General features: G+C 39.9%; 1 protein-coding gene across 1 annotated transcript in view; it reads left to right on the forward strand.

Moving 5' to 3' along the window:
* Positions 1 to 25,587, forward strand: part of PCSK5 (proprotein convertase subtilisin/kexin type 5) — a gene marked incomplete at its 5' end in the record, with an annotated part of 595,445 nt that overhangs the window by 543,423 nt on the left and 26,435 nt on the right. The window contains 4 exons of the mRNA XM_056806299.1: positions 6,389 to 6,606; positions 10,252 to 10,485; positions 17,739 to 17,966; positions 21,473 to 21,650. Of these exons, the coding sequence (XP_056662277.1) occupies positions 6,389 to 6,606; positions 10,252 to 10,485; positions 17,739 to 17,966; positions 21,473 to 21,650 (858 nt within the window). The remainder of the gene's footprint in view (positions 1 to 6,388; positions 6,607 to 10,251; positions 10,486 to 17,738; positions 17,967 to 21,472; positions 21,651 to 25,587) is intronic.

Genomic DNA, 25,587 nt, shown 5'->3' on the forward strand with positions numbered 1-25,587 from the left:
ACTGAGACAAACAGGCTTAAGTGACTTGACTACTATCACAGTGTAAGTGTCTGAGTCTGGATTTACTGAGTCTTCCTGACTCCAGACTCAGCTCTCTATCCCCTGCATCACTGAGCTGCTCCCTTTGGCTTCCCTCCACTTTTTTTTTTACATCCATTTAAGCTTCTTCCTAGGAAATGACTTCTTCCAAACTTCTGTCTCTTGGAAAGACCACCTATATCCTCAGCACTGGACACACTGCACAAATACATCACAGACAGAAGGCCATTGCCTTTCTTAAAAACTTAGGTTCTTTCCACTTTGAACTAATGCTTCTTTCGGGCATCTTTAGTATTGTTTCTCCATTGCCAGCTAGAATCATGCAGTCCTCAGGCAAAAGCAGCCCTTGCATCAGTACTTTGTAGCCTTAAAGCCAATTTTCCATGTGAGTTATTATCATTATTAATTAAGGAAGCCTCCCTGGGGTGGGGAGGATGGGAGGTCTACATTGTGAGTGTAAGCGATGGCTATCGCTGGAGGGGTAGGAATTTCATTATTGCTTTTTTAGCCAGGTTTGCAGTTTCATCCATGAAGGAAACTCTCCCAATGGGGTTCAGGCTACAAATATAAATGAATAACTGCTCGACAATTTTAGTCTGAGGGAGCTGACTAAAGCAAAGGTGTCAACTACACACCCCACACTCCCCCATGGGCCCCAACCAGATTAAAATGTAACTGGGCAAGAGTTGGAGATCTCATTTTTATAGGCTTTTTGTAGTTGTTGGAACAGACTAATCCTCATCCATGCCATGGGGGTCACTTTAATAACATATCCAAATCAACTCAAAGCAGTCAGCAAAACGTTCAAGTTAACATTCACATCATCTCCAAGTTATCAGTATCCTTTGGCACTCGCTCAGTTGCTCTTACAGCGGTGCCTAGAGCTTGTCTGGCACTTACACACCCTAGGACCAAAAGGACCCTGACGTCTTCATATAACTGTTCCTGATTTAGCACATATAGCAGGATGTGATTGGGGCTAATATGTGATGCACTTTACAATTATGTTCCTCTGATCTATGGACCAGTCTGTATTTGTCTCCTCTATCTGCAATAGAGATGGCACAGAGGATAGCGTGGAGTCAGGAAGAACTGAGTTCCCATCTGGCCTCAGATACTGCTATTCTTTAAAAGCCCAAAAGACCATTTTCCTCTGCCCTGGCAACCCAAAGAGCCAGCGTGCTCAGGGAATGTGTTTATTTCCTTTAAAAGAATTCCACCATGTGCGGGCCTTAGATAGACCCAAGCCCCAGAAAGAAGATGACAACTTGTATAGTATTCGAAGAAAAAGAGGAGGAAGGTGGCTCTGGAGTTGGGCAACAGAGGAGAAAATTCTCTCCAGTAATAGGCCATGTTCATCAACCACTTTAAATGTTTGTCAGGTTGTGACTGGGATAAGACGGAGAGAAGCAGCCTTGATGTTTATCTGCAAAAGGCTCTGGGACTGTTCAGAGTAATCCCAACTGTTCTTGTGCAGAAACTTTGCAGTTATTTCCAGGCAATGCTTCACTGCTTTTATCAGATGAATCCTGATGTTCCAAGATACCACAAAGCCTTTAGAAACCTGTTTACCCTTAACAATACTGGGTGACCCTGGCAAGTCACTTGACTCTGTTTGCCTCAGTTTTCTCATCTGAAAAATGAACTGGAAAAGAAAAGGGCAAGAAAACCCCAAATAGGGTCACATGAGTCAGACATGAATGAAATAGCTGAACAACAAAAGCAATCTTACCTGCTATTGTTACTTTATGCTGACTACTTATAAATTTACTTCACTGACTAGAAAGGTTAAGAGGACCCAGAATGATATGCAATTTGAACACAAAAACATATCTGGACTATAAACATCAGAGAAAGCCAGGAAGGGGCAGCAACTACATGAGGCCAGTCTCCTGGTCATTTCCTGTCTGTGTTCTCCAACCTTCTTACTAAGAAGGGTTTTATCGGTGTTCTCCCTTTCACTCTTATCAAAATGGAATTTGCCTGTTGCTTAGCCTTGTATTGCTTAATCTAATCATCGCCTTCTCTTCCTACCTTCCTTTCCCTTTACCTCTTATGCCCTTTGATACATTCTCAAGACTGTCATGTTGGGGTAGGGAAGGAAAGAGGCTTAGATGGTAAGGAGAAGGAAAGTGAAAAAGAAAAAGGAAGATGAAAGTGAAGAGAGGAATAGTGCCCAGAATAAGTAAGGACATAATTGTTGTGATCTCTGTGTCAGACCATATCATAGGTGTCCTATTCAGTTCCGAGAGTCATACATTAAAGGACACAGTGCTGAACACCTAGTACTTAATCCAGCTCATTTTACAGATGAGGAAACTGAAGCAAACAGGGTGAAGTGACTTGCCCAGGGTCACACAACCAGTAAGTCTCTAAAGCCAGATTTAAACTCAGGAAGTTGAGTCTTTCTGAGTCTAGACTCAGCACTCTACCCACTGTACCACCTAGTTTTCCCATCAAGAGACCAAATCACAATCCCTTTTCCCCTAGTTAATTGTGAGGATTTCCCCCCAATATGAGGGAAATACACTCAGCAAATAAATTATTAGCACTATTATTTTTCTCATCCATTTTCCTTTGGGGAAACGAAAGCAAATAGCTTAGACTCAAGTAGAAGATAGGAGGAGAATACATGATCGGATGGGCTTTCTGCATAAACACTTCCTTTGCCATTGTGAACAACACTCCCCAGACCTCACTTTCTGGGTGGGTTCCTTCCTCAACTTGAGTTGGTGATGATGCTTTATCTTGAATTAGCTGTGATCGCAAACAGAGTTTTGGCAAGAACACTCTTTTCACTGCAGTTTCTTCCAGAATCAGCCAAATCCCTCATTCCAGCTCCCTTCCTTTCTTCCCTTTCTGAGATCTACAGTTTAACCTGACTGGTTTCTTCATCCTAAATTGTGACCTCAGCCTCCCCTTTATCCTCTCCACCCAATTCTTCCAGCAATAAAGCTGTTCTAACCTCACTACCGGAACTAGTCACCTGATGTCAAGATGAAGCCCCGCTTTGATAACCAGTTTGATTAAAGGAGTCCTTAGTATAAGAATCATTACTGGCTTCAATAAAGTCAGTCGATTAAAATGCAGTCTGGCCCCTTGACTATTCACACTGACTGGGAAAACTTCAATAGATTGGCTAAGAGTCAATGGGCTCTAACTGACAAAAAAATGAATAATACAGGAAATACAAAACTAAATAAAAATTATTCCCTATGCCTTCACAGGATTGGAACAAAGCTTCTATTACCTTAGAACAAAAAAATGGTAAATATTTGGGAGACTGACTCCTTTGCTTTTTTAATTAAAAAAAAATATATTCTAAACTTCATACACAACCTTTTCCACATATATAGTAGTAGAGAACTGCCCATGAAACTGAAAATTACAGGATTTGCATTTGTTTAAGTATGTAACAAATTCAACATAAAACTTTCTTCCTTTCTTCCTTTTTTTTTTAATCCTTGCCATCTTGGTTCCAAAGGCAGAAGAGCATAAAGGGCTAACTCTCCACTGAGCCACCTAACTGCCCCTAATATGCAACTTTCAAAACCTTCCTGCTTGTCTGTGATTTCCTCTGGCCTGTCTTAGATTCTTTTCTCATTCCCTTACTTTCTTTCTCCCCACCTTCTTCAGGGCATCTAGGTGGCACAGTGGAGAGAGTACCAGGCCTACAGTCAGGAAGACTCATCTTCCTAAATTCAAATCTGACCCCAGACACTTATTAGCTATGTGATCCTAGGCAAGTCACTTTACCCTGTTTGCCTCAATTTCCTCATTTGTAAAAAGGCGCTGGAGAAGGAAATGGCAAACTACTCCAGGATCTTTGCCAAGAAAACTCCAAATGAGGTCCAAAAGAATCAGACTGTATTGAAGAAAGCAACACAAGTTTCTTGGGCAAATCAGCCCCAACTTGTTTGTTTGGTTTTTGTTTGGTTGGTTTTGTTTATGCCTCAGAGCCAAGTTTACAAACCCTTCCTAGCTCCAGGGCCCTCCACAAAGAGGCACCAGTGTAGTTTGCTGACACACGTTTTATACTATAGTATTAAATTCAGTTAGAGAATGCAAACTTGGCTCTTCAGTGTAGCAGGGTCTTTGGTCATCTAATGTCACCAAAAAGAAAGATTCTCTTTCTGAACTGTAACTAGAAATTTTTTCACCAGAGTAAAATGAGTTGATGGAGGGAGGTAGCAGTTCAGAGAATGCAGGCGTAGCAGTTCAGAGAATGCAGGCGTAGCTGTGCTGGGAGAGTTGGCCGCTTGGTTTTTCATTTTCCTCCCTTCATATTCTTTACTAGCATGAGAAACTCCTGAACAGGTTAGGGAAAGGTAAGCCATGGAAAGGAGGCCCATAGGCTGTGGACCATCATGGCATGGGTCAACAGAGGGCCTCAAGGTAAGGCTTGTGGACAGTGTTCTCACTTGGAGAGGAAGAACATCTTCCTGGGTAAGAAGTGTTGTTCAAAGGAATCTTGGTTGGGGCTTCCCCTTAGTGAATAAGGCAAACTTGGGAAAATAAAGAGGAAATAGATAAAAACTTTAGTAATAAAAGCACGACAATCCTGATAGGGGGATGAGCTAATGCTTTCTCTGCCCCTGGTGCAGGCACCCTTTCCTACCTGGGCTCCTACTCAAAGATTTTTAAAAGGTTTGAATAGAATGATGAGGTGGCCCAGTGGATGGAGAGACAGGCCTAGAGGTGGAAGGTCCTCAAAATCTGACCTCAGATACTTGCTAGCTGGGTGATCCTAAGCAAGTCACTTTCCCCCCATTGCCTAGCCCTTGCCACTCTTCTGCCTTAGAACTAATACACAGTATTGATTCAATGAAAGAAGACTTTTTTAAAGGGTTTTAAAATGGAGTTAGTTACCAGAATGATACAGCACAAAAACTGCTTTCCCACAGTATGCCCTTGGAGTGCTAGTGCTCTTGGACAAAGCTCTGTTTGCCCCATGGAGGTTATAGTTCCATTCTCTCAAGAAGACATTTTTCTGACTTTCCACAGCTTCTGTTTATATATGCATTTGGTTCTAACTTTTCCTAATTTATTTTCATCTTCCTTGCTTTCTAGCTTTTATTTAAACCTTACCTTCAATCTTAAAGTCAGTACTAAGTACTGGTTCCAAGGAAGAAGAGTAGTAAGAGCTAGGCAATGGAGGTTAAGTGACTTGCCCAGGGTCACACATCCAGGATGTGTATGAGCCCGGATTTGAACCCAGGACCTCTTGTTTCTGTCTACTGAGCTACCTATCTATCCCCTTGCTTTCTAATTAATGTATGAATATCACTTCTTCCTATTCTATCATTCTTCATATTCTCTATCAGTGTGAGAAACCCAGAATAATTCTATTATTTTGGAGATGGAACTATATCTCATCCAGGTTCAAAAAAGTTCATGAATGAAAAATAGTAGGAATGGACGTTTAGTATCCTATTATGTACTAGTAGAATGTACATTCCCTGAGGGTAGGAACCATTTAATTTTTTACTTTGCCTCCCAAGTGCTTAGAATGGTGCTTAATATCAATTCTAAAATGGAAGAAAAAAAAGAATTGTCAAGTATTTTTCAGTTGTATCTGACTCTTTGTGACCCCATTTGGGGTTTTCTTGGCAAGGATCCTGGAGTGGTTTGCCATTTCCTTCTCTAGTTCATTCTATAGATGAGGAAATGGAGGCAAGCAGAATGAAATGAGATGCCCAGGGCTACAGAGCTAGTATCTGAGTATCTGAGGCCAGATTTGAACTCAGGGAGATGTCTTTTTCACTTTGGGTCTGGTGCTCAATTCACTGTGCCACCTAGCTGTCCCTAGCAAGTTCGCAAAACTAACCAGTGAAAATAGAAACCTATCAGCATGGCATGGTGTATAGATAGCAGGCTCAAGAGTCAGATGATCTAAATTCAACTCCTGACTCTTACATTTATTTACTGTGCAATGCTGAGCAAGTCACTTAACCTCTGAGCACCGGAAAAGTCTTTTTTAAGTCACAGAAGATTTGCCGATCTACATTGGTAAAGGGATTTTTCTATATCAATGAAATCACAGTTCTTGACCCCAGAAAAGAGGGTGGAGGGGGTGTTAAGTGATGGCTTCACCTCAAGGTGGGCTCTTCTCTGAGCTGATGGCTCACTAGCCCAGCCTCACCAATAGGCACATTTAATGTCATTTGTCTTAGGTGCAAAAACTGTTAGCTAATGCTCCCTACCAAATCATGGAAGGATTTCCATTTGCATCAGTGTAATGAAGGTAAATATGTGGATCTTTTGCAATATTAAATGATCTCTAATTCTGCATGACACAAAGTATGGTTAGTATCCCCAAACTCATAAGCATATTTTCTTCCCTTCGTAGGAGCTTTTATGCAGAAAATGGAACTTGCAAAGCCTGTAATGTAACTTGCAAAACCTGTGAAGGAAATGCCACCAATTGCTACTCGTGTGAAAGAGACTTGGTCTTGACCCAAGGCACATGCCGGGAATCCTGCCCCAAGAGGCACGTTGCTATGGATGGAATATGTAGGCACTGTCCAGAAATGTGTCAAGAATGTCTGCATGAGAAAACATGTAAAGGTATGTCAGAGCAATGGAAGGAGAAATTGTCCCTGTGGTCCTCTCTCTGAAAGGGGCCAAAGGAACAGCAGATTCACATATCTAGAAACAGTTGTAAATGTCATTTTTCCCAGTTACGAGTGAAAAGATGGCAAAGAAAGCTACCAAGTATAGCGCTAAAGAATTCCTTATTTTGCCAGCCGAACTCTCTATCCAAGGCAAAATATGGACAGTGTTTACATTAGATAAACAGAGTCATATCTGACTACCAGGAGTTTTACATATAGGATTGGATTATAGGCTATAAAATGAAACAGGCCTTAGTGTATCTGTAGTGATGGACTTTGGTCCTATCTAGATAATCCTCAGCTATTGTGTAAACATCTTATTATTCAAGATTCCCAAAGCAGACAATTAAATTCAAATCAAGAAGCATGTCTTAAGTGCCTGATATATGCTAGGCACCATGCTAGAGGCTGGGGATACCAAAAAAAAAAGGGGGGGGGGCGTTCTTTTAAGGAAGAAGAACATGTCTTTACAAAGTTAAATATTAAATATATACCAGATTATAGCAAGGATCAGTGCAGTCTTTAAGTACCTGGTTAATATTTAAACTTCATGTTAAAGGAAGCTAGAGATTCTGTAAGCCAAGAGCAAAGAGTAGCACATTGTAGGCATGAAGAAAACCTGGGCAAAAGCAGGGAGATAGGAGATGGAATGTGGATGGGGAGCAGCAAGTGGACCATTCTTGCCTAGAATATAGAATATATAGAGGAAAGTGAGGCTAGGTGAGTCAACACAAACTCATAACATGAATTCTGTTTGTATACCTAAATGTACATTATATATGTACATATGTATGCATGTATGTATTTGTGTATTTGTATGTGTATGCCTGTATCTACATATCCTCAACTCCTCCACAAGATCTTACAGTGCCCCATCATGTAGTGGAGGCCACATTGTCTTCTCCATGGCTATCAGACCAAGCCAAGTTAGTTAGAAAAGACTCATCATCCATTTGATTGCAGAGTTATAGAGGGATTGTGATCTATATCAATATAGAGAGAAGGGGACATCTGGGTGGCTCAGTAGATTGAGAGCCAGGCTCAGAGACTGGGTTCAAATCTAGCCTCAGACACTTCCCAGCTGTGTAACCCTGGGCAAGTCACTTAACCCCCATTATCTACTCTTTACCACTCTTCCACCTTAGAACCAATATACAGTAGTGATTCTAAAACAGAAGGTAAGGGTTTTTAAAAAAATGGAGAGAGAAAATCCCCATCTCTTGAAATACTGAAATCTGGATGTATATTTATATATATGTGTGTGTATGTATATGTACATATATATCGCATGTCTGTGTATATATAAATACACATACATGCATGATGTTTGCATAATAATATTGAGTTCTGGTGAATTGATTTGTTTTATATGTGTGTGTGTATCAGGGTTCAAATAATACTTAGGCACATATAGCAAATGAACTTTGTGACCCTGATAATGGATATTTTTTACTTACTACTGACTCTTTTGAGGAAACCTCTACTTTATGCCTGTTGCATTTAGTACTAGCTGTGGGTTTTAGATAGATGACATTTATCATATTGATTTTAATTTTTAAAATTAAATTTTTTAAAACCCTTACTTTCCATCTTAGAATCAATTCTATGTATTGGTTCCAAGGCAGAAGAGCAGTAAGGGCTAGGCAATGGGGGTTAAATGACTTGCCCAGGGTCACACAGCTGGGAAGTGTTTGAGGTTAGATTTGAACCCAGGACCTCTTGACTCTAGACCTGGAGCTATATCTACTGAGTCTGTTAGCTGCCCACATTATCATATATATAGATTTAGTATATGTATTTATCATATATCTATCATATATTTATTTTTTAATTATTTTTTAATTCTTAACTTTCTTCTTAGAATCAATATTGTGTATTGGTTCCAAGGCAGAAGAGTGGTAAGGGCTGGGCAATGGGGGTTAAGTGACTTGCCCAGGGTCACATAGCTAGAGAGTATCTGGGGACAGATTCAAACCCAGAACCCCCCATTTCTAAGCCTGGCTCTCAATCCACGGAGCCACTCATACCCCCCCTTATCATATTTTTAAAAGTCCATTTATTTCTATTTTCTAGGTTGCTTTTATTTTAAAAAATACATGTTGTTTCTTGTCAAAAGTTGTTTCTCTATATCTACTGACACAATTATGACTTTTCTTATTCTAGTTACATTTGTGTTTATATATATATATATATCAACTCACATCTTTATTACCTTGGTACCTATAGTTGTGTCAAGACTAAGAGCAAGGAGCCAGGGTGGAGTAGGAACAATGACAAAGTCGGTTTGGTTCACAACAGCTTACTCGGCCACAAAGAGTCTTTTTTCATCAGGGTTGCATGACCTGGATGTGGTTTGCTCAGTCTTAGCAGGTGTGAGTTTGCTTAATCTCAGGGATGGTTCAGGTTGATTGGTTTGAGCTGGTTCAGTGATTTTGATAGTAACTGAGTGACAGTAGCAGAATTCACCCCAAGGAATCGAGTGCAGAGGATTGTTGTTATGCCAAGCTCACGGTACATCTTGATTGGGTGAGATATGCTCAGCTGTTAGGTGACAAATGAAAAAAATGAGAGGAATTAGCAAGGGGTAAATTTGGGAGGCCATATTTATCATATCATATGGTATATGAAATATAGCATGGTATTATGGATAAATAATTGGTTTCACAGTTGAGATAACCTATGATATATATACTGGCCATGTGATCTTGGACAAGTCACTTCACTTCTAGATATTTGAGGCAACTACTTAAAACTATAAGTTCAAGAAGAGTTGTAAGTCTGCATCGTTAAAAAGGACTTCATTCCCATAGGACCTTCTTATGTGATTCATTATTATTACTGTTCCCCAACATATAGTCTTGGATAGTTACCTGAAGCACCAAGAGGTTAAGTGACTTGCCCAAGGCCATTTGGCATATATTTCATATTGAATTTTCTATGGCCACTAGGCAGGAAGCAGACAGGGAGCTGGTCTCCCTCAAAGTGACCATGTTCTGCACTGTAGTCCATCTGGTTGATCACAAGCAGGTGGGGAGGCTCTGAATATGCCCCCCAGTTTTATATATATATGTATGTAATATATCCATACATATGTGCACTTGTATAGACATCTACATTAATATGTCTATATACATATGTATGCTTAAAACAAACTAATTCACAAAATGAAATTGCCAATTTGTGTACAACTCTTGCTAATGGCTGAAATTTGAGGTACTCGAAGAAATGAAAGAATACATTCATGCATAAGACTCTGTTCTACTGAGTTTCTTTACCTCAACACTAACTCAACGATGGCAGCCATCTAGAAGCCTGAGGTTCTGCATCCAAAAAGCCAGGCTCACTCGTTTCATTCCAGAACCAATCCAGTATAGATCACACAGCTCTTTCCTCCATCTCCCTAGATATAACCAGGAAAGTTTTCACTTGGTTGTGCTTTAGAGATGGGGAAGGAGTAGCACCAGATGTCAGACCCACCCAAACATACTCAGAAATAAGCCAGTCAGCTTACAGAAATGGAAATGTTAGCTGTTCGCCATATTGAAACCTAAAGATGTGTTCCCTATTTCTTCACCTCTTGTTCTCTTTTCTGATTTAGAATGCATTCCTCCTTTCCTCTTGCATGATGAGATATGCCTCCAGAACTGCCCCCCTGGCTTCTATGAGGATTTCTACAAATGCTCCCCTTGCAGTGAGAGCTGTGTGGCATGCAATGGCCCCGACGATGATGACTGTATACTCTGCCCCGATCCCTTGGTCCACTATGATGGACAATGCCTGGAGGAATGTCCACATGGGACTTACTATGAAAAGGCTTCAAAAGACTGCAAAGGTGAAGTCTCTAAGGGACTTGGATGGGTTGTGCTTTGGTGATGTGTTGATGGAGGGGAAAGCAGAAGGGTTTTTTAGGTAGGGCAGCTCTCTAAGACTCCAAGTTAGAGAGGAGTTGCAACAACCTTAGTGGGAGGAATGTGTGCACTCATATAGTCATAGGTCCTTAACATATGAAATATTGGTTGGTCCTAGACAATACAGGCATACCTTGGAGACTGTGCCAGACGACTGCAATTAAGTAAATATCACAATAAAGCAAGTCACAGCAATTTTTGGTTCCCTGGTGCATGTGAAAGTTATGTATATGTTTACAAAATGCTGTGTTCAATGCAATAGTATTATGTAAAAAAAACCCAAGGTACCTATCTTCATTTTGTTTATTTATTTTTTAAACCCTTACCTTCTGTCTTGAAGTCAATACTGTGAATTGGCTCCAAGGCAGAAGAGTGGTAAGGGCTAGGCAATGTGGGTCAAGTGACTTGCCCAGGGTCACACAGCTGGGAAGTGTCTGAGGCCAGATTTGAACTTAAGACCTCCCTGCTCTGGGCCTGACTCTCAATCCACTGTGCTACCCAGCTGCCCCACTACCTTCATTTTAAAATAGCTTTATCACTAGAAATGTTAACCACTGTCTAAGCCTTCAACAAGTCATAATCTTTTTGCCAATAGTTGGTCTTGCTCCATTTTCAGAGCTACAGATCAGGGCAGTGGCTGCTGAAGGTTGGGGGGGGGGGGGTAATTTCCCAAATTAAGAAGACAGTGAAATTTGTCACATAGATTGACTCTTCCTTTCATTGATTTCTTAGGGGCCACTTTGGGGTTATCAACTGGGCCGATTTCAGTATTATTCTGTCTCAGGAGAGAAGAGAAATGGGGAATGGCCAGTCAGGGATGGAGTCAGAGTACTCATCACTTTTATTGATTAAGTTTGCTTTCTTCTATGGGCACCCCAAAACAATTACGATAATAACACCAAAGAACACTGATCAAAGAACACCATAGCGGATACTATAATAATAATGAAAAATAATGAAATGCTATCTGAATTGCCAAAATGTGGCAGATACAATGTGAGCACATACTGTTGGGAAAATGGCACCAACAGATATGTTTAATACAGTGTTGCCATAAACCTTGAATTATGAAAAACACAATATTTGGGAAGCACAATGAAAAGAAGTACAATCAAATGAGGTAGGTCTGTATTATGAGTAGATCAAGTTTGTTTGTAGTGCCCCCAGTCTCCCTTTTTAAGACTTTTTTCCATGATGCCTCCTAATCCTACTCCCTGAAGGTACCTAGCCTTTCCCTTAATTTTTTAATTGTCTTCACAGCTAGGTGACACAGTGAATTTTCAGGAAGACGAGTTCAGATTCAGCATCACACATTTACTAGCTGTATGGCTTTGGCCAAGTCTCTTAATTGCTATTTGCCTCAGTTTACTCAACTGTAAAATAGGGTTAATGATAATATCTATCTTATAGGATTGTTGCATTTAAAATCCGATCACTACAAAATAAAAAGTTTTGTTCCCTGATACAGGAACCTCAGACATCTTCCAGCAAAGCATAAAGAAATTTGGGGAGGAGGGATGAGTATAGGTGGGGATCTTCTTCTTGCCCCAGAAATCATATCAATCAGGCATCTCTCCCTACGACAAACTCTGACTCTGTAGCAACCACCTCACAGGCCCTAAAGGTTAGACATTTCTGGCCTTGGTTCCCCATCTTTTCACTTATACGAGTGGGCTTTACTTCATACAACTCCCTTATTTATCTATGGGAAAGACACTACAGCAGTTTTAAGTGGGCCTCTACTATAGTGCCCCTCCAAAGCCTTACCAAAATTTGGAGGTGATACTAAGTCATAAGCAAGGTCTCTACCATCACAGTTTTGCTGGCAGAAGAAGAAATGAGAAGAAGAAGAAATTTCCTATTTCCTTGCCCTGTTTCTTAAAAACAGCATATATATGTAGCAGTTACACTATATTTGGAGTCAAAAGATCTGGATTCAAATCCAGACTCTATCACTTGCAACCAATGTGAACTTAGGCAAATTACTTAGACTCTCTAGTGACGCTCATCTGTAAAATGAAGGAATTAGATCAGTTGACCACTAGGGTCCTTTTCAGCTCTACAGCTCTGATTTTATAATGCCTAATGATTATAGGGAAGAAGTACAGCAAGATGGCTCAGTGGATAGAGAGCCAGGCCAGGAGACAGGAGAGCATGGATTCAAATCTGGACTCAGACTCTTTTTAGCTGTGTGATCCTGGGCAAGTCACTTAACCCCAACTGCCTAGCCCTTCCTGCTTGTCTGCCTTGGAACTAATACTCAGAATTGATCTAAGGTAGAATGTAAAGGGTTTGTTTTTTTTAATCATAAGGAAGAGACCTAAAAAATCATCTAGTCCAATCCACTCGTTTTACAGAGGAAATAAGAATCAGAGAGTGAAGAAATAGGTATCCTAAAATATTTGATTGCTGTTCTCTGGTTTGTCCTACTAACCTAGAAAAGCTGTGAGGAGAGAGACAGAGATTATGTGTCTCCATAAGAACTAAACTCAGAGAGGCTCTGTTGGAAGGCCACATGAAGATTGCTAATATAATATAACTTTTTTTGCTAAAAAGTGACTTCTAGATTTCAAATATAGAAAGGAGGGGGGAAAGGAAGGAAGGAAGAAGGGAGAGATGGAGGGAGAGATTTATTAAACACATGCTGTGTCAAGCTCAGTGATAATCACTTTACAAATTTCTCATTTGATACTCGCAACAACCCTAAGATATAGGTATCATACTTCCTCATTTTACAGTTGTAGAAACTGAGGCAGACAGAGGCTAAATGACTTTCCCAGTATCAGAAGCCAAATTTGAACTCAGGTCTTTCTGATTCTAGATTCCTCATGATCCATTGCATCACTTAGCTGCCTCTAAAGAACTTCTGTAAAAGACTTGGGGTTATTGACTTTAGCCACACAACTGGGTGTTCTGCCCTATTTGTTCAAATTGTTTTTTTCTTCCCTGTTCCCAAAAATTGCCAGCTGGAACCATTTCTCTGGAAGCCATGGACCAAACAGCCTCAGCTTCCATCATTCCTGTTTCAAAGCCCTAACACCCCACATTTCTGAGTGAGTCACCACCACCACCCCGAGCCTGCTACCCATTCATTCCTTCCCATTCAAACTGGTGGACATAGTAGACCTTCCACCAAATTACTATTAGGAAGATTCCCTGGATTCCCTTAAATTCTTTGGCAAGTGGAGATGGTTGATATATAGTGTAGTAAGAAGAGTGATGAATCTGGAGTCAAAATACCTGAGTTCAAAACCCAGTTCTGCTATCTGTGTAACCTTGAGAAAGTCACTTAACGTCTCATTTGTAAAATGAAAGAATTTGACAAAAAGATTTCTAAGAACCTTCAAGTTCCAAATCTATGATCCAGATTCATTCTGGGGCCAGTGAACCATGATCATCTTTTCATCTGACATTATCCACCTCCCTGTGTATTTTCTCTATTTCTTCAGCAAATATCTTTTCTCTCTTCTCTCCAACGGTTGGCCTTCTGAACTGGAGATTTTGCAATATGAAAACCCCAAAGATCCTTTAAAAAGCTGGGTCCTTCTCTCATCCCCTTCTCTGTCCTGGTGTCTTTTAGAAACCAATGACTTATATGTCCCATGGACTAAATATCCCTTGAATAAAATGTAGATATTTTACAGCGTTTAGGCAGCTATCTGGTGGAGTGAATAGTATTGGCCCTGGAGTCAGAAAGATATGAATTCAAATCCAGTTTGACACTTCATAAATGTGTGATTCTGGGCAAGTAAGGTAACCTCTGTCTGCCTCAGTTTTCTCAACTGTAAAATTTGGGATAATAATAGCTCCTCTCCCACAAGACTGGCACAAGGATCCAAAGGGATAATATTTGTAAAGTGCTTAGTACAATGTTTGGCATATAATAAGTATTTAATAAATGCTTCTTCCATTTAGAAGTAGAAGAGAAGGGGCAGCTGGGTGGCTCAGTGGATTGAGAACCAGACCTAGAGAGGGGAGGTCCTAGGTTCAAATCTGGCCTCAGACACTTCCCAGATTCCCTGAATCAATACACAGTATTGATTCCAAGACAGAAGGTAAGGGTTTAAAGAAAAAAGAAGTAGTAGAAGAGAACTTGGAGGTCATCTGCCTGAAATCCCTTATACCAAAGATGATGAAACTTAGCATAATACTTGGCACATAGTAGGCATTTGAGTGAAAAAAAAACACCTTATTTTCTGTCTTAGAATTGATACAAGTATTGGTTTCAAAGCAGAAGAGTGTTAAGGGCTAGGCAACTAGGGTTAAGGGACTTGCCTAGGGTCATATAGCAAAGTGTCTGAGGTCAAATTTGAACCCAGAACCTTTTATCTCCAGGCCTGGTTCTCAATCATTGAGCCACATAGTAGACATTTAATAAATGCACATTCCATTTAGAATTTGATGGGATTTTGAAGGTCATTCAATCCAAATCCCTTACTCTAAAAATGATGAAACTGAAACTCAAGGAGATGCAGTTATTTGTCCAAGGTCAGATAGGGAAGAGCAAAATCAGAATTTGAATCTAGGTCTTCTGACTCTAAATCTAATGCTTACCCCACTTCTTCCTCTGCTACCCCAACCCCTTACCATTATTCAGGTCAGTAAAGGCTGATCTAGATGTTACCATCTGTGAATTCTCTATAAATACTATATTCATGTCCTGATTATCCCCAGAAGTGGTTGTATTATTTGAATTTGCACTGTATATTTCCTTTGAGCTAGAACCAATGACAATATTGTACATAATTCAAACTGTGAATAGTATGAATTTGAATATGGGTGACCACTTTAGGGGATTAATTTTTGCTCTAATTGAGACTAAACTATAATTTACTTTGTGAATTACAAAAAAGTTACTTCAAGAAATTAATGGTGTAGACGAGATTTGGCAGCACAGCTAAAAAAATGAATAAAAGGACAATGAATAAAATATAAAATGAATAAAAGGGATGGCAGAAATCAGTTCTCAAAAGAGGCAGGCCTTCCTAGTTGAAAACCAAGCTAAAGATTAAGTTATACCAGCAACTCAGAAATGTGGAAGTTTGTCAGTAAACAAATATTTATTAAGCACCTGTTACTGTGTGAGGGCAGTTAGGTAATACAGTAAATAAAGTGCCAGGCTCAGAGTCAGGGAGACTGAGTTCAAATCTGGCCTCAGACACTAGGGTGTGATCCTGGATAAGTCACTACCCCCCTTCCCACCCACTCCCACCACCCACCACCGTTTACCTTGGAATCTTCATTTATAAAATGAGCTAGAGAAGGAAATAGCAAGCCACTCCAGCATCTTTGCCAAGAAAACCCCAAATGGGATCACAAAGAGTGGGACACAACTGAAACAACTGAACAACAACTTTTTGTGAAGTGCTAGGGATATAAAGAGAAACAGAAAAACAATCTCTTCCCTCAAGAGTGGTCCGAGATCCAGTCTTAGGAGATAGGAGACCCATTTTGAATTCTACTTGGGTCATTTGCAAGCATTAGCTTGCAACTCAGTGGCAAAGCACTCACTTTCTCTGTGCCTCACTTTCCTCATCTGGAAAATGGGTATAATGATATGTTTTACCCATTTCACAGAGTAGTTATAAAGGAAGTACCCTACAAACCTGAAGACATAGAGAAATTGGGTTCTTCATACTATTAGACAAGAAATGCTATATTGTCTGAGCTAGAACAAAAATTGTGAACCAGAAAAAGACCATCTTTCTTCCAGGAAGGCGAAGAAAGCCAAATATGAATTAAGCAAAAACAATGAATGGCTTGAGCTCAGATCAAAGTTCTCTCAACAGAAAAGAAAAGAAGTAGGGGTTACAATTATTTCTCTGGACAACAAGATCCAAGCATAGGTTTCAAGCTCATCCAGTCCTACTTCCTCAGTTTATAGTTGAGGAATTTGAAGTTCAGGAAGTCAAGTAACTATCCCCATCACTTGGAGCCTTGACATACTGGAACAGGGGTCCCTAAACCATGGCCCACAGGCCACATGTGGCCCTCTGAGGCCATTTATCCAGCCCCCACCACACTTCCAGAAGGGGCACCTATTTCATTGGTGGTCAGTGAGAGGAGCTCTGTATGTGGTGGCACCACAAAGCACAGCATCACTCACGTACAGTACTACTTCCTGTGACATAATCCTTTGCATGGCACTTTGTTCTGAGAGGAACTGAAGGAGAACAAGGCACTGCACAAAGGATTATGTGGCCGCACAATGGAAGACAGCATGGTGGGAGGGGATTCCACACTGTGTAATACTGCTGCCCAGAATAGTGGTGGTGGTGATGGACCCGTGCAAGGTGTGACAGGCCCATCCTATAGCCTCCACTATCCCAGACAGCCATATACAGATTTGTTCATAGTTTTTTGGTTTTTTTTTTATAGTCCAACCCTCCAATGGTCTGAGGGACAGTGAACTGACCCCCTGTGTAAAAAGTTGGGGACTCCTGTCCTGGAACATTCCTCTGCCATGCCATGCCATGCCAAAATCCTCTTTTCTCATTGATGAGTTCCTTCTGGTGCCTCCATTTTGGAGACAGATCTTTTGTTGCTGTTGTTCTGTCATTTCAGTAATGTCCAACCCTTCGTGACCCCTCTTACAGTTTTCTTGGCAAAGATACAAGAATGGTTTGCCATTTTTTTCTCCAACTCATTTTACATATGAAGAAACTGAGACAAATGAGGTTAAGTGGCTTACCCAGGGTCACACAACTAGTAAGTGTCTGAGGCCAGATTTGAATTCAGGAAAAGGAGTACTTTTATCCACTGTGCCACTAGCCCAGGGACAGATCTGGTCGTGTTTTATTCCCCTACTTGCTATATTTCTGACTCTCCTGGACTTCTCCACTAAGTCCCTGTATAGTCAGGTTCCCCTCATTGATTTTACATATTGTTCTGCTCCCACCCCTACCCCCATTAGACTGGGCAGGAACGGTCTTCCTTGTTTATATTTGCATCCATAGTCCTTAACACAATGCCTGGAATACAATAAGAGATTAATAAATGTTTGTTGCTTGCCTGCTGTTTTTCATCACACAGGTAAATTATCAGTAAGTCCGAGGTTTGAACCCAGGTCCTCTGACTCAAAAGCTAATGATCTTCCCACTGTGGGTACTAGATAAGAATTATCTTAGTTATTACCATAAGTAATGAAGTTCAAGATTTGCTTCCTATCCTACTGTAGAATGCCACGAGACCTGTAAGACTTGCACTTCTTGGAGATGCACCTCCTGTAAAGAAGGCATGAAGCTGACATGGCTGGGATCCTGTGTGGCCCACAAAGACTGCAGCCCTTCTGAGTACAAGGATGAGAAGACTCAAGACTGTAATCCTTGTCACATGAAATGCTTTCACTGTACTGGACCTGCTGAAAATGAGTGCCTCAGCTGCCCCAGTGATGGTTTTCTTCTCAGTGAGTATCTACCTCTTCCCTGAGAAACAGGGTAAGTGGGTCCCACTGTCTGAGACATGAACCAAATCTGGTGTGGTGTAATAGATACCACTCTTAGAATTATGGTAATAAGGAAGTGCTGGAGCCTTAACACCAGGAAATAAGCTAAGGGGGAGACTGGATCTTGAGCCCCTCCCTTTTCTTTACTTCCTGTTCCCTTCTCAAAGGTCTTACTGTGTTCTTCTCAGAATAGTAAACTTAAAGACTTTCCCTAATAGCTAAATCCCATTATCAAATCTTTAACTAATAGGTATTTTATTCTTTTAGGTAGAAAAAATTAAGGTGAGGGGAGAGGGGGAGAGGAAAATAGGGTTCTCTAATTTTATAAATTATCCCTGTTGATGAAAGATGTAAGATATAAATTTGAATTGAAGAAACAAAGTTAATTTCCCTAAAGAGAGATGTTGACAGCAAGGGGCTGACAAGTTTCTTCTGAGCTAAACCCCAAAAGTCTTCTCAGAATTCAGTCTCCTGAATAGGCATGCCCTAAAGAGAGTTTGTTTTCCACCTTCCTTCAAATAGTCAGAGAAGGAAGTGAGATTCAAAAAGCAGCTCAAGCTGCTTAACTGCTCCCTTCAATATTCCATGGAACTGTGACTCCATCTCAGTTGATTGGCAGTTCCCAAAGTCCCAAGCTTCTTGCTTTTCTGCAGATCCATTTTGTCACTTCTCAAAATCCTCATTAACAGTGGTTATCCCTGAGTGGCCCCTCTAAAGAGAAGCAGTTTCTATGGATATCATGTGCAAGTTTGAGATATAGGAAAGAGGGAAAGAGAGGAGAAAGGGAGGGAGGGAAGGGTGGAAGAAAGGAAGGGAAGAGGGAAGGAAGGAAGGAAGGAAGGAAGGAAGGAAGGAAGGAAGGAAGGAAGGAAGGAAGGAAGGAAGGAAGGAAGGAAGGAAGGAAGGAAGGAAGGAAGGAAGGAAGGAAGGAAGGAAGGAAGGAAGGAAGGAAGGAAGGAAGGGAGGGAGGGAGAGAGGGAGGGAGGGAGGAAGGAAGGAAAAAGGAAGGGAGGGAGGGAGGGAGGGAGAGAAAGAGAAAAGGAGACAGAAAGGAAAGGAGAGAGAAAGGAAAGAAAGAAATATAAAGAAGGAAAGAGGGGGAGAGAGAGAGAGAGAGAGAGAGAGAGAGAGAGAGAGAGAGAGAGAGAGAGAGAGAGAGAGAGAGAGAGAGAGAGAGAGAGAGAGAGATTCTTTAATTAATGAAACTCAGCAATTTCCTAGAGCTGGTATTCTGGTCCAACAGATATAAGTATTTCTTTGTTTCAGTGACTAGTATTTTCCAGTACCTCAACTGACAAACTCTTATAACATACTTAGTAGGTTTTCATGGCTCATTGATGAACAAGCTGAAAAATAGACCATGATCAACATTCAGAAAATCTAGCATTGGGTTCATTCTATTTCCATCTCAAATACAGAGTTGGATGTAGAAAGCACCCAGAATAGCAATAATCACATCAAGCTCATTTGGTGGTATATAAACCATGGCACTGTGAGACTAATGTTGCCCCTATTTCAAATTAATATTTGAAACGTAGATCACATTTATGATTACCCTGGTAATCTTACTGTCAACCTAAAGATAAAACTTGGAAAGAAATCTGATGTCCAGAATTATATGATTAAAATTTAAAAAGCACTCTATGTTCAGCTATGAAATAGAAATGTTCTTGACTTCATGTGGACAAAGGATTATGCAGCAGAATCTGTCAAGGGTTGAAAGAGTCCACTCAAATTCTGTTTTTCTCATTGCCTACAGGGAAATTTGCTGCTGGCAAATTGGGGATGGAGGGCTAGAGAAAGATTTAAAGTTGGAAGGACCCATTGCAGTCATTGAATCCAGTCCCCTCAATTTATAGATGAAGAAACCAATGTGCTGAGAGGTCAAGTGATTTGCTCAAAGTTCTGAGATTACATTGAATCCAAGTCTTCCTGACTCCAAGTCCAATGATTTTTCCACTACACCTTGAAAAAAACGTTTGGCTATGCACATGCTCTTTTTACTTTCAGAGCTTTTGCTCATAAAACCTTCCCATCCTGGAAATGTGCTCATCCTCCTCCTCCTCAAATCCTAGTCATCCTTCAAGGACTACCTCAAGTCCAACTTGCTCTACAAAGCCTTTGTTGCCCATAATCCCCTATGTTGATCTCTTCCATCTCTGATTTTTTACTGCAAAATGCAGTTATAATATATATGTGTGTGTGTGTGTGTGTGTGTGTGTGTGTAATATTTTTAGATTATTTTTAACTTATTTTATTCATTTTTAAATCCTTTACATTCGATCTTAGAATCAATACTTCATATTGGTGCTAAGGCAGAAGAGCAGTAAGCCTTAGGCAATGGGGGTTAAGTGACTTGCCCAAGGTCACACAGCTAGGAAGTGTCTGAGGTCAAATTTGAACCTAGGACCTCATATATATATATATATATATATATATATATATATATACATATACATATACATATATATACACATATACATATATATACACATATACATATATATATATACACACATATACATATATATATATGTGTATATATACTCTCTCTACAAAACAATTTTACTTAAAAAAAAAAACCTTCAACCCTAAGACAAAAAGGCAAGGGCTAAACAGGCATAATTGACTTGTCCAGGGTCAAATAGCAAGAAAGTATCTGTGGTCATATTTGAACCCAGGACCCCCTGACTCTAGGCCTGGCACTTTCTCTACTGTGATACCTAGCTGATCCATGCCTAATTTTATTGAAATTTAAACTGTATTATTCAAAATTTGTAAGGCTAAATAAGTGGGAAAGTAATTTTAAAAATTAAACTTTTAATTTCCTTTTTGGTAAGTTTGGAGGATTTACACTTCTAAAGTTTTTAAAGTCTAAAACTGCACTTAAACTTTTAGAATATGCTATATATAAAATGCATGTATATATGTGTGTGTGTGTGTGTTTATGTGTCTATCTATAACTATAATCAGACCTGTGATTTTATTATATTGGTAACTTCACTCCATTGCTCCAAACAATTTCACTTTTACATATACTCTATACCCATGTTGGTGAATCTATGGCACATGTGCTGGAGAAGGCTGCTCCCCTCCCCCTCTCCACACACCTGAGGACATTTCTCATATCACCTGCCCCTCTTCCCAGCAGTCCAATGGGAACATTTCCTCCTTCCCCTGTCTAGGATAAGGTGGCAGCTCACATGCACATGAGGGTCACCGTTTGGGCACTCAGTCTCTAAAAGGTTCACCATCACTGCTCTATACCAAATAATTTCATTCTTTACTACAAAACTTGTCTAATTTTTTTCATTCAAAAAATATTATTATTATAAGCAACATGTCTCCAATACTTAGCCTGAAGAAGAGGAGCCTCAAAGGGTTGTGTACAAAGAAAATACTTCATAGTTATTGGAGGTTTGGTGAAAGCTGAGAATGCTATTAATTCTTTGTTTTCCCCTTTTCAGATACAACTTGCATCGACAGGTGCCCTGATGGCTACTTTACAGATACAGAGAATCGACAGTGTTCTCCCTGTCATAGCTCTTGTGAGACATGTGAAGGGAAGCATAGCACCCAATGTCAATCCTGCCATCCAGGCTGGTTCCGGCAGGGAAACAAATGTCTGCTGGAATGTGAGGAAGGGTAAGACTGTCTTATAAACTCCAACTTGGCACAAGGCTGTCCACAATCTGTCTCCAACTTTCCTTTTCAGGAATCTGATTTTAAAAATGACTTTTAAACTCTTGGGTCTAGAATCCCAGGGGGTAGAAGTTGGACCCAAGATTTATGAGTATAAGAAGCTCCTTCTACCAACGTGGGTCATCATCTTCTCTGTAACTGTAGTATTTTTATTATTATTATTATCATTATTAAAGCATTACCTTCTATCTTAGAATTTATACTAAATATCAGTTCCAAGACAGAAGAGATATAAGGATTAGGCTATTGGGGTTAAGTAAATTACCCAGGGTTATACAAGTAGGAAGTATCTTTAAACCCAGGACCTCCCATCACCAGGCCTGGCCATCTAGCTACCCTTATAACTATAGTCTTAAGGGAATTTCCCAGAGAGGGGAATTTAATTAAGAGATTAAGTGACTTATCCAAGGTCAAACAGTCAGTGTGTCAGAAATGGATCTTGAATCCAGATCTGCATGGTTGTGAAGTCACTTCTTCATCTAGTGTGCCATGCTGATTCTCTTTAGTTTTCAAACATATCCAGAAAAAAGGAAAGGAAGGAAGGAAATAGATATTTATTAAGTGCCAACTACATGGCAAGTATTGTGCTAACTGCTTTACAAATACCATATCATTTGATCCTTACAACAATAGTTGTAATAAGTGTTATTATTATCCCAATTTTACAATTGAGAAAACTGAGGCAGACACAGGTTAAGTGATTTTCCCAGGGTCATATAGTTAGGAAGTATCTAAGACCATATTGAATTCAAGTCTTCCAATCCCAGGTTCAGAGTGTTAGCCACTGTACCACCTAGTTGCCAAGCTGCCTTTCTAAGTGAATTTGATTCTAAGAAAGTCTTACAAATTCTTGAGCCTGGCATTCAAGGCCATCAATAACTGGGACTCCAACCTTTCTTTATTTGACTCTATTCCCCTTAATATACTCTGTGTTTCAGCTCATTGTTTCTCCCCTCTCATCCTGCCTCCCATAACCAATTTGTCATCACAAAGGCCTCCCCTACTCCTGGAATGAGGCACCTAGATGGCTCAATGGATAGAGCACTGAGACTGGAGTCAGTAAGTCCTGAGTTCAAATTTGATCCAGATACTCATTAGCTCTGTAACCCTGGAAAAGTCACTTAAGCCAGTTTGCCTCAGTTTCCTCATCTGTAAAAAGAGTTGGAGAAGGAAATGGCAAACTACTCTAGTGTCTTTGCCACAAAAATCTCAAATGAACTGAAACACACAGTGTATTAAGGAGAATTGAAGGTTAGATACCCAATTATGTATGGCCTTGAATGCCAGGCTCAAGAGTTTGTTGGACTTTCTTAGAACCAAACTGGGAAGGAAGTTTGGCAACTAGATGGTACAGTGGCAAGTCTGGACTTAGGATCAAAAAGACTTTATCAAGTCTGGTCTTAGACATTAGCTATATGCTCCTGGACAATTCACTTAATCTGTGTCTGCCTCAGTTTCCTCAGTGACAAACTGAGGATAATGCTTAATAAATATGAACTCTAAAAAGAATAGACCTATTGATCTGAAGGTCCTATCTGCTACCTAAACTCTCCTTCTTCTTCATCCTCATAACACCCAGTGGGATTTAAATAGTAACTAGGTAGAGCACCCTCACCTGCCTCAAGCTGTTTATTACACCCTCTCCAGTGCAGGATATGGTCTTTGAGGGTCAATAATCTACAAGTCAACAGGTTATATACGGTGCAAGAGGAAGCCAGCCTATCTGTTGGGATGCAGCACCTCAAAGATGGCTGCTAATCCACTTTCAGAGCCAGAAAAGATCTCAGTCATCACACGAAAACTGATTTCTTTTACAGAAAAGGAAACTGAGACCTCAGGAGGTGAATAACTTTCCTAAGATTACCAAAGCAGGAGCTATAATTTGAACTTGGTTTTTCTGATTCCAAATCCTGACTTTTTACTATGTCGGGATGCTGACTAAGCAAACATGTCATCTCTACTACTTGCGTGTATCATATATGATTTCATGTCCAATCAAATCCTCTCAGGCTAGGAGAATTTCATGTATGGTTTTCCAAAGTGATTAAACACAAGCTTTGCCTCAGAACTATGAGTTTAAATACATTCTCTGGTAGCTTCTACTTCGGTGGTTGCCATGATGCAGAAGTGAGTCAAAAGAAGTATTGCAAGTGGCCCTTCTTATATTCGGAGTTAATGAATTCAACAAAAAGCACCAATGTCCTTCTGAGGCATATGTTTGCATTTGCTCAGTTTTAGCTGGTGACCTTTCTTTCCATATGGGTCCCATTGTGACGTCCTATCCATCCAAGTGCCATCCCATGAATCTTTCTGTACTCGAGCTGTGGCTCCCTCTAATTTTCCTGCCTCTTTCTTTTATCATTCTTACCTTTGCTTTGGCAATTCTTTTTAATCATTGTACTTTTCAAATATATTATGAATGTGATGATTCCCTTGTCTTAATTGATTGACTTGAGGTTGCTCTCAGTCATCTATGCAGAAAGACATAGATGAAAATCTCCCCTTGTCTAAGTTTCCAAGAAGCTTAATATTATTACCCAAGTGCCATTAATTAGTAGGTCTGAGTGGGGCAGCTTATACAATATAGCTCTGTAATAAGTTCAGAAATACCTCGACCCAGACCTGAGCTGTAAGAATAACCCCTTTCGGATGTAGATGCTAAATGATCACATCTATTGCAAATTTTAATAATATGGAAATGGGTTTTGAACAATGATACATGCAAAACTCAGTGGAATTACTCATTGGCTCCAGGAGTGGGGAAGGAGGAGAGAAGGGAAAGAATATGAATCATGTAACGGTGGAACATTTTTCTAAATCAATTAATTAAATAAATAAAAATTTTTAAAAAGAATAGTCCCTTTCATTTTGACTATTAAGAAGGGAATGCTAAACTGAAAATTGGTCTGAACTGCTTTTTTTAAAATTATATTTGAAAGCTAACATGAACCCTCCTCATTCCAAGATAATTTAAGTGCATATTCTTGCCAGGTAGGAGCTGAACTAAGGAGTGCCTAAAGAGTTTGTCTGAGGCACTGAAATTCAAGAGGGTCAGAATATCATAGGTGAACCTGCTTCATAATTTAGAAGCCCCTATGTAACTAATCTTTCCTTCCACTTAATTAAATTAACTTAATTCTATTAATTTCACACAATTAATTAAAAGTTGATTTAAGGAGTATTTACTTATTTTGCACAGATTAATTCAGTTAGAGACCTTTTATACATTGCTTGTCCAAGAGTGGGGTTTTTGCTCTACGTGTTAATATCATTAGTTATGGGTTCTGCCCTAAAAGCTGAGAGTTCAGCCAGATGATTTCTTGAGGCCCTTTTAGGTAATAATCCCACTCCTCTTATCTTACCTACAAAAACTACATTGGCACCCTACCAAAATTACAATAATTTCCAGGTTCAGATGGTGGGTTAGCATTAGACTAAATTTGCAGTTGTTATTCACGAGAGTCTTAAAAATATGTTTTTGTTGCTCTTTCAAAGGAACCCATCTGTTAATGTTGAAATCTGTATCCTCTGTAATGTCCCCACCCATTTCAAGAGGATTTGATTGTATAATAAGTAGAAAAATAACTCAGAGGCCCATTCACAATTTTCTCCATTTCCTTTTCCACTTTTAAAGTGACTCAAGGCCAGAGTCTGAAATGGAGAAGAGGTTGATCAGATTAAGCTCTTTTAGGAGAATAAATAAACAAAATTCTGAAAGGACCAGCTACCACAAAGTTCTTAAGGGGGAAAACTTCTTCAGAAGGAAATGGAAAAATCTAGTCTGTTAGGTGAAAATTTGACCACTCCCTTACAGTGAGGGGAAAAACAAGATATGAAAATAGAACTGATTTGTTGTGATAAAGAGGAAAGAAATGAATGT

The sequence above is a fragment of the Monodelphis domestica genome, chromosome 7 (genome assembly GCF_027887165.1).
Source record: "Monodelphis domestica isolate mMonDom1 chromosome 7, mMonDom1.pri, whole genome shotgun sequence".
NCBI lineage: Eukaryota > Metazoa > Chordata > Mammalia > Didelphimorphia > Didelphidae > Monodelphis > Monodelphis domestica.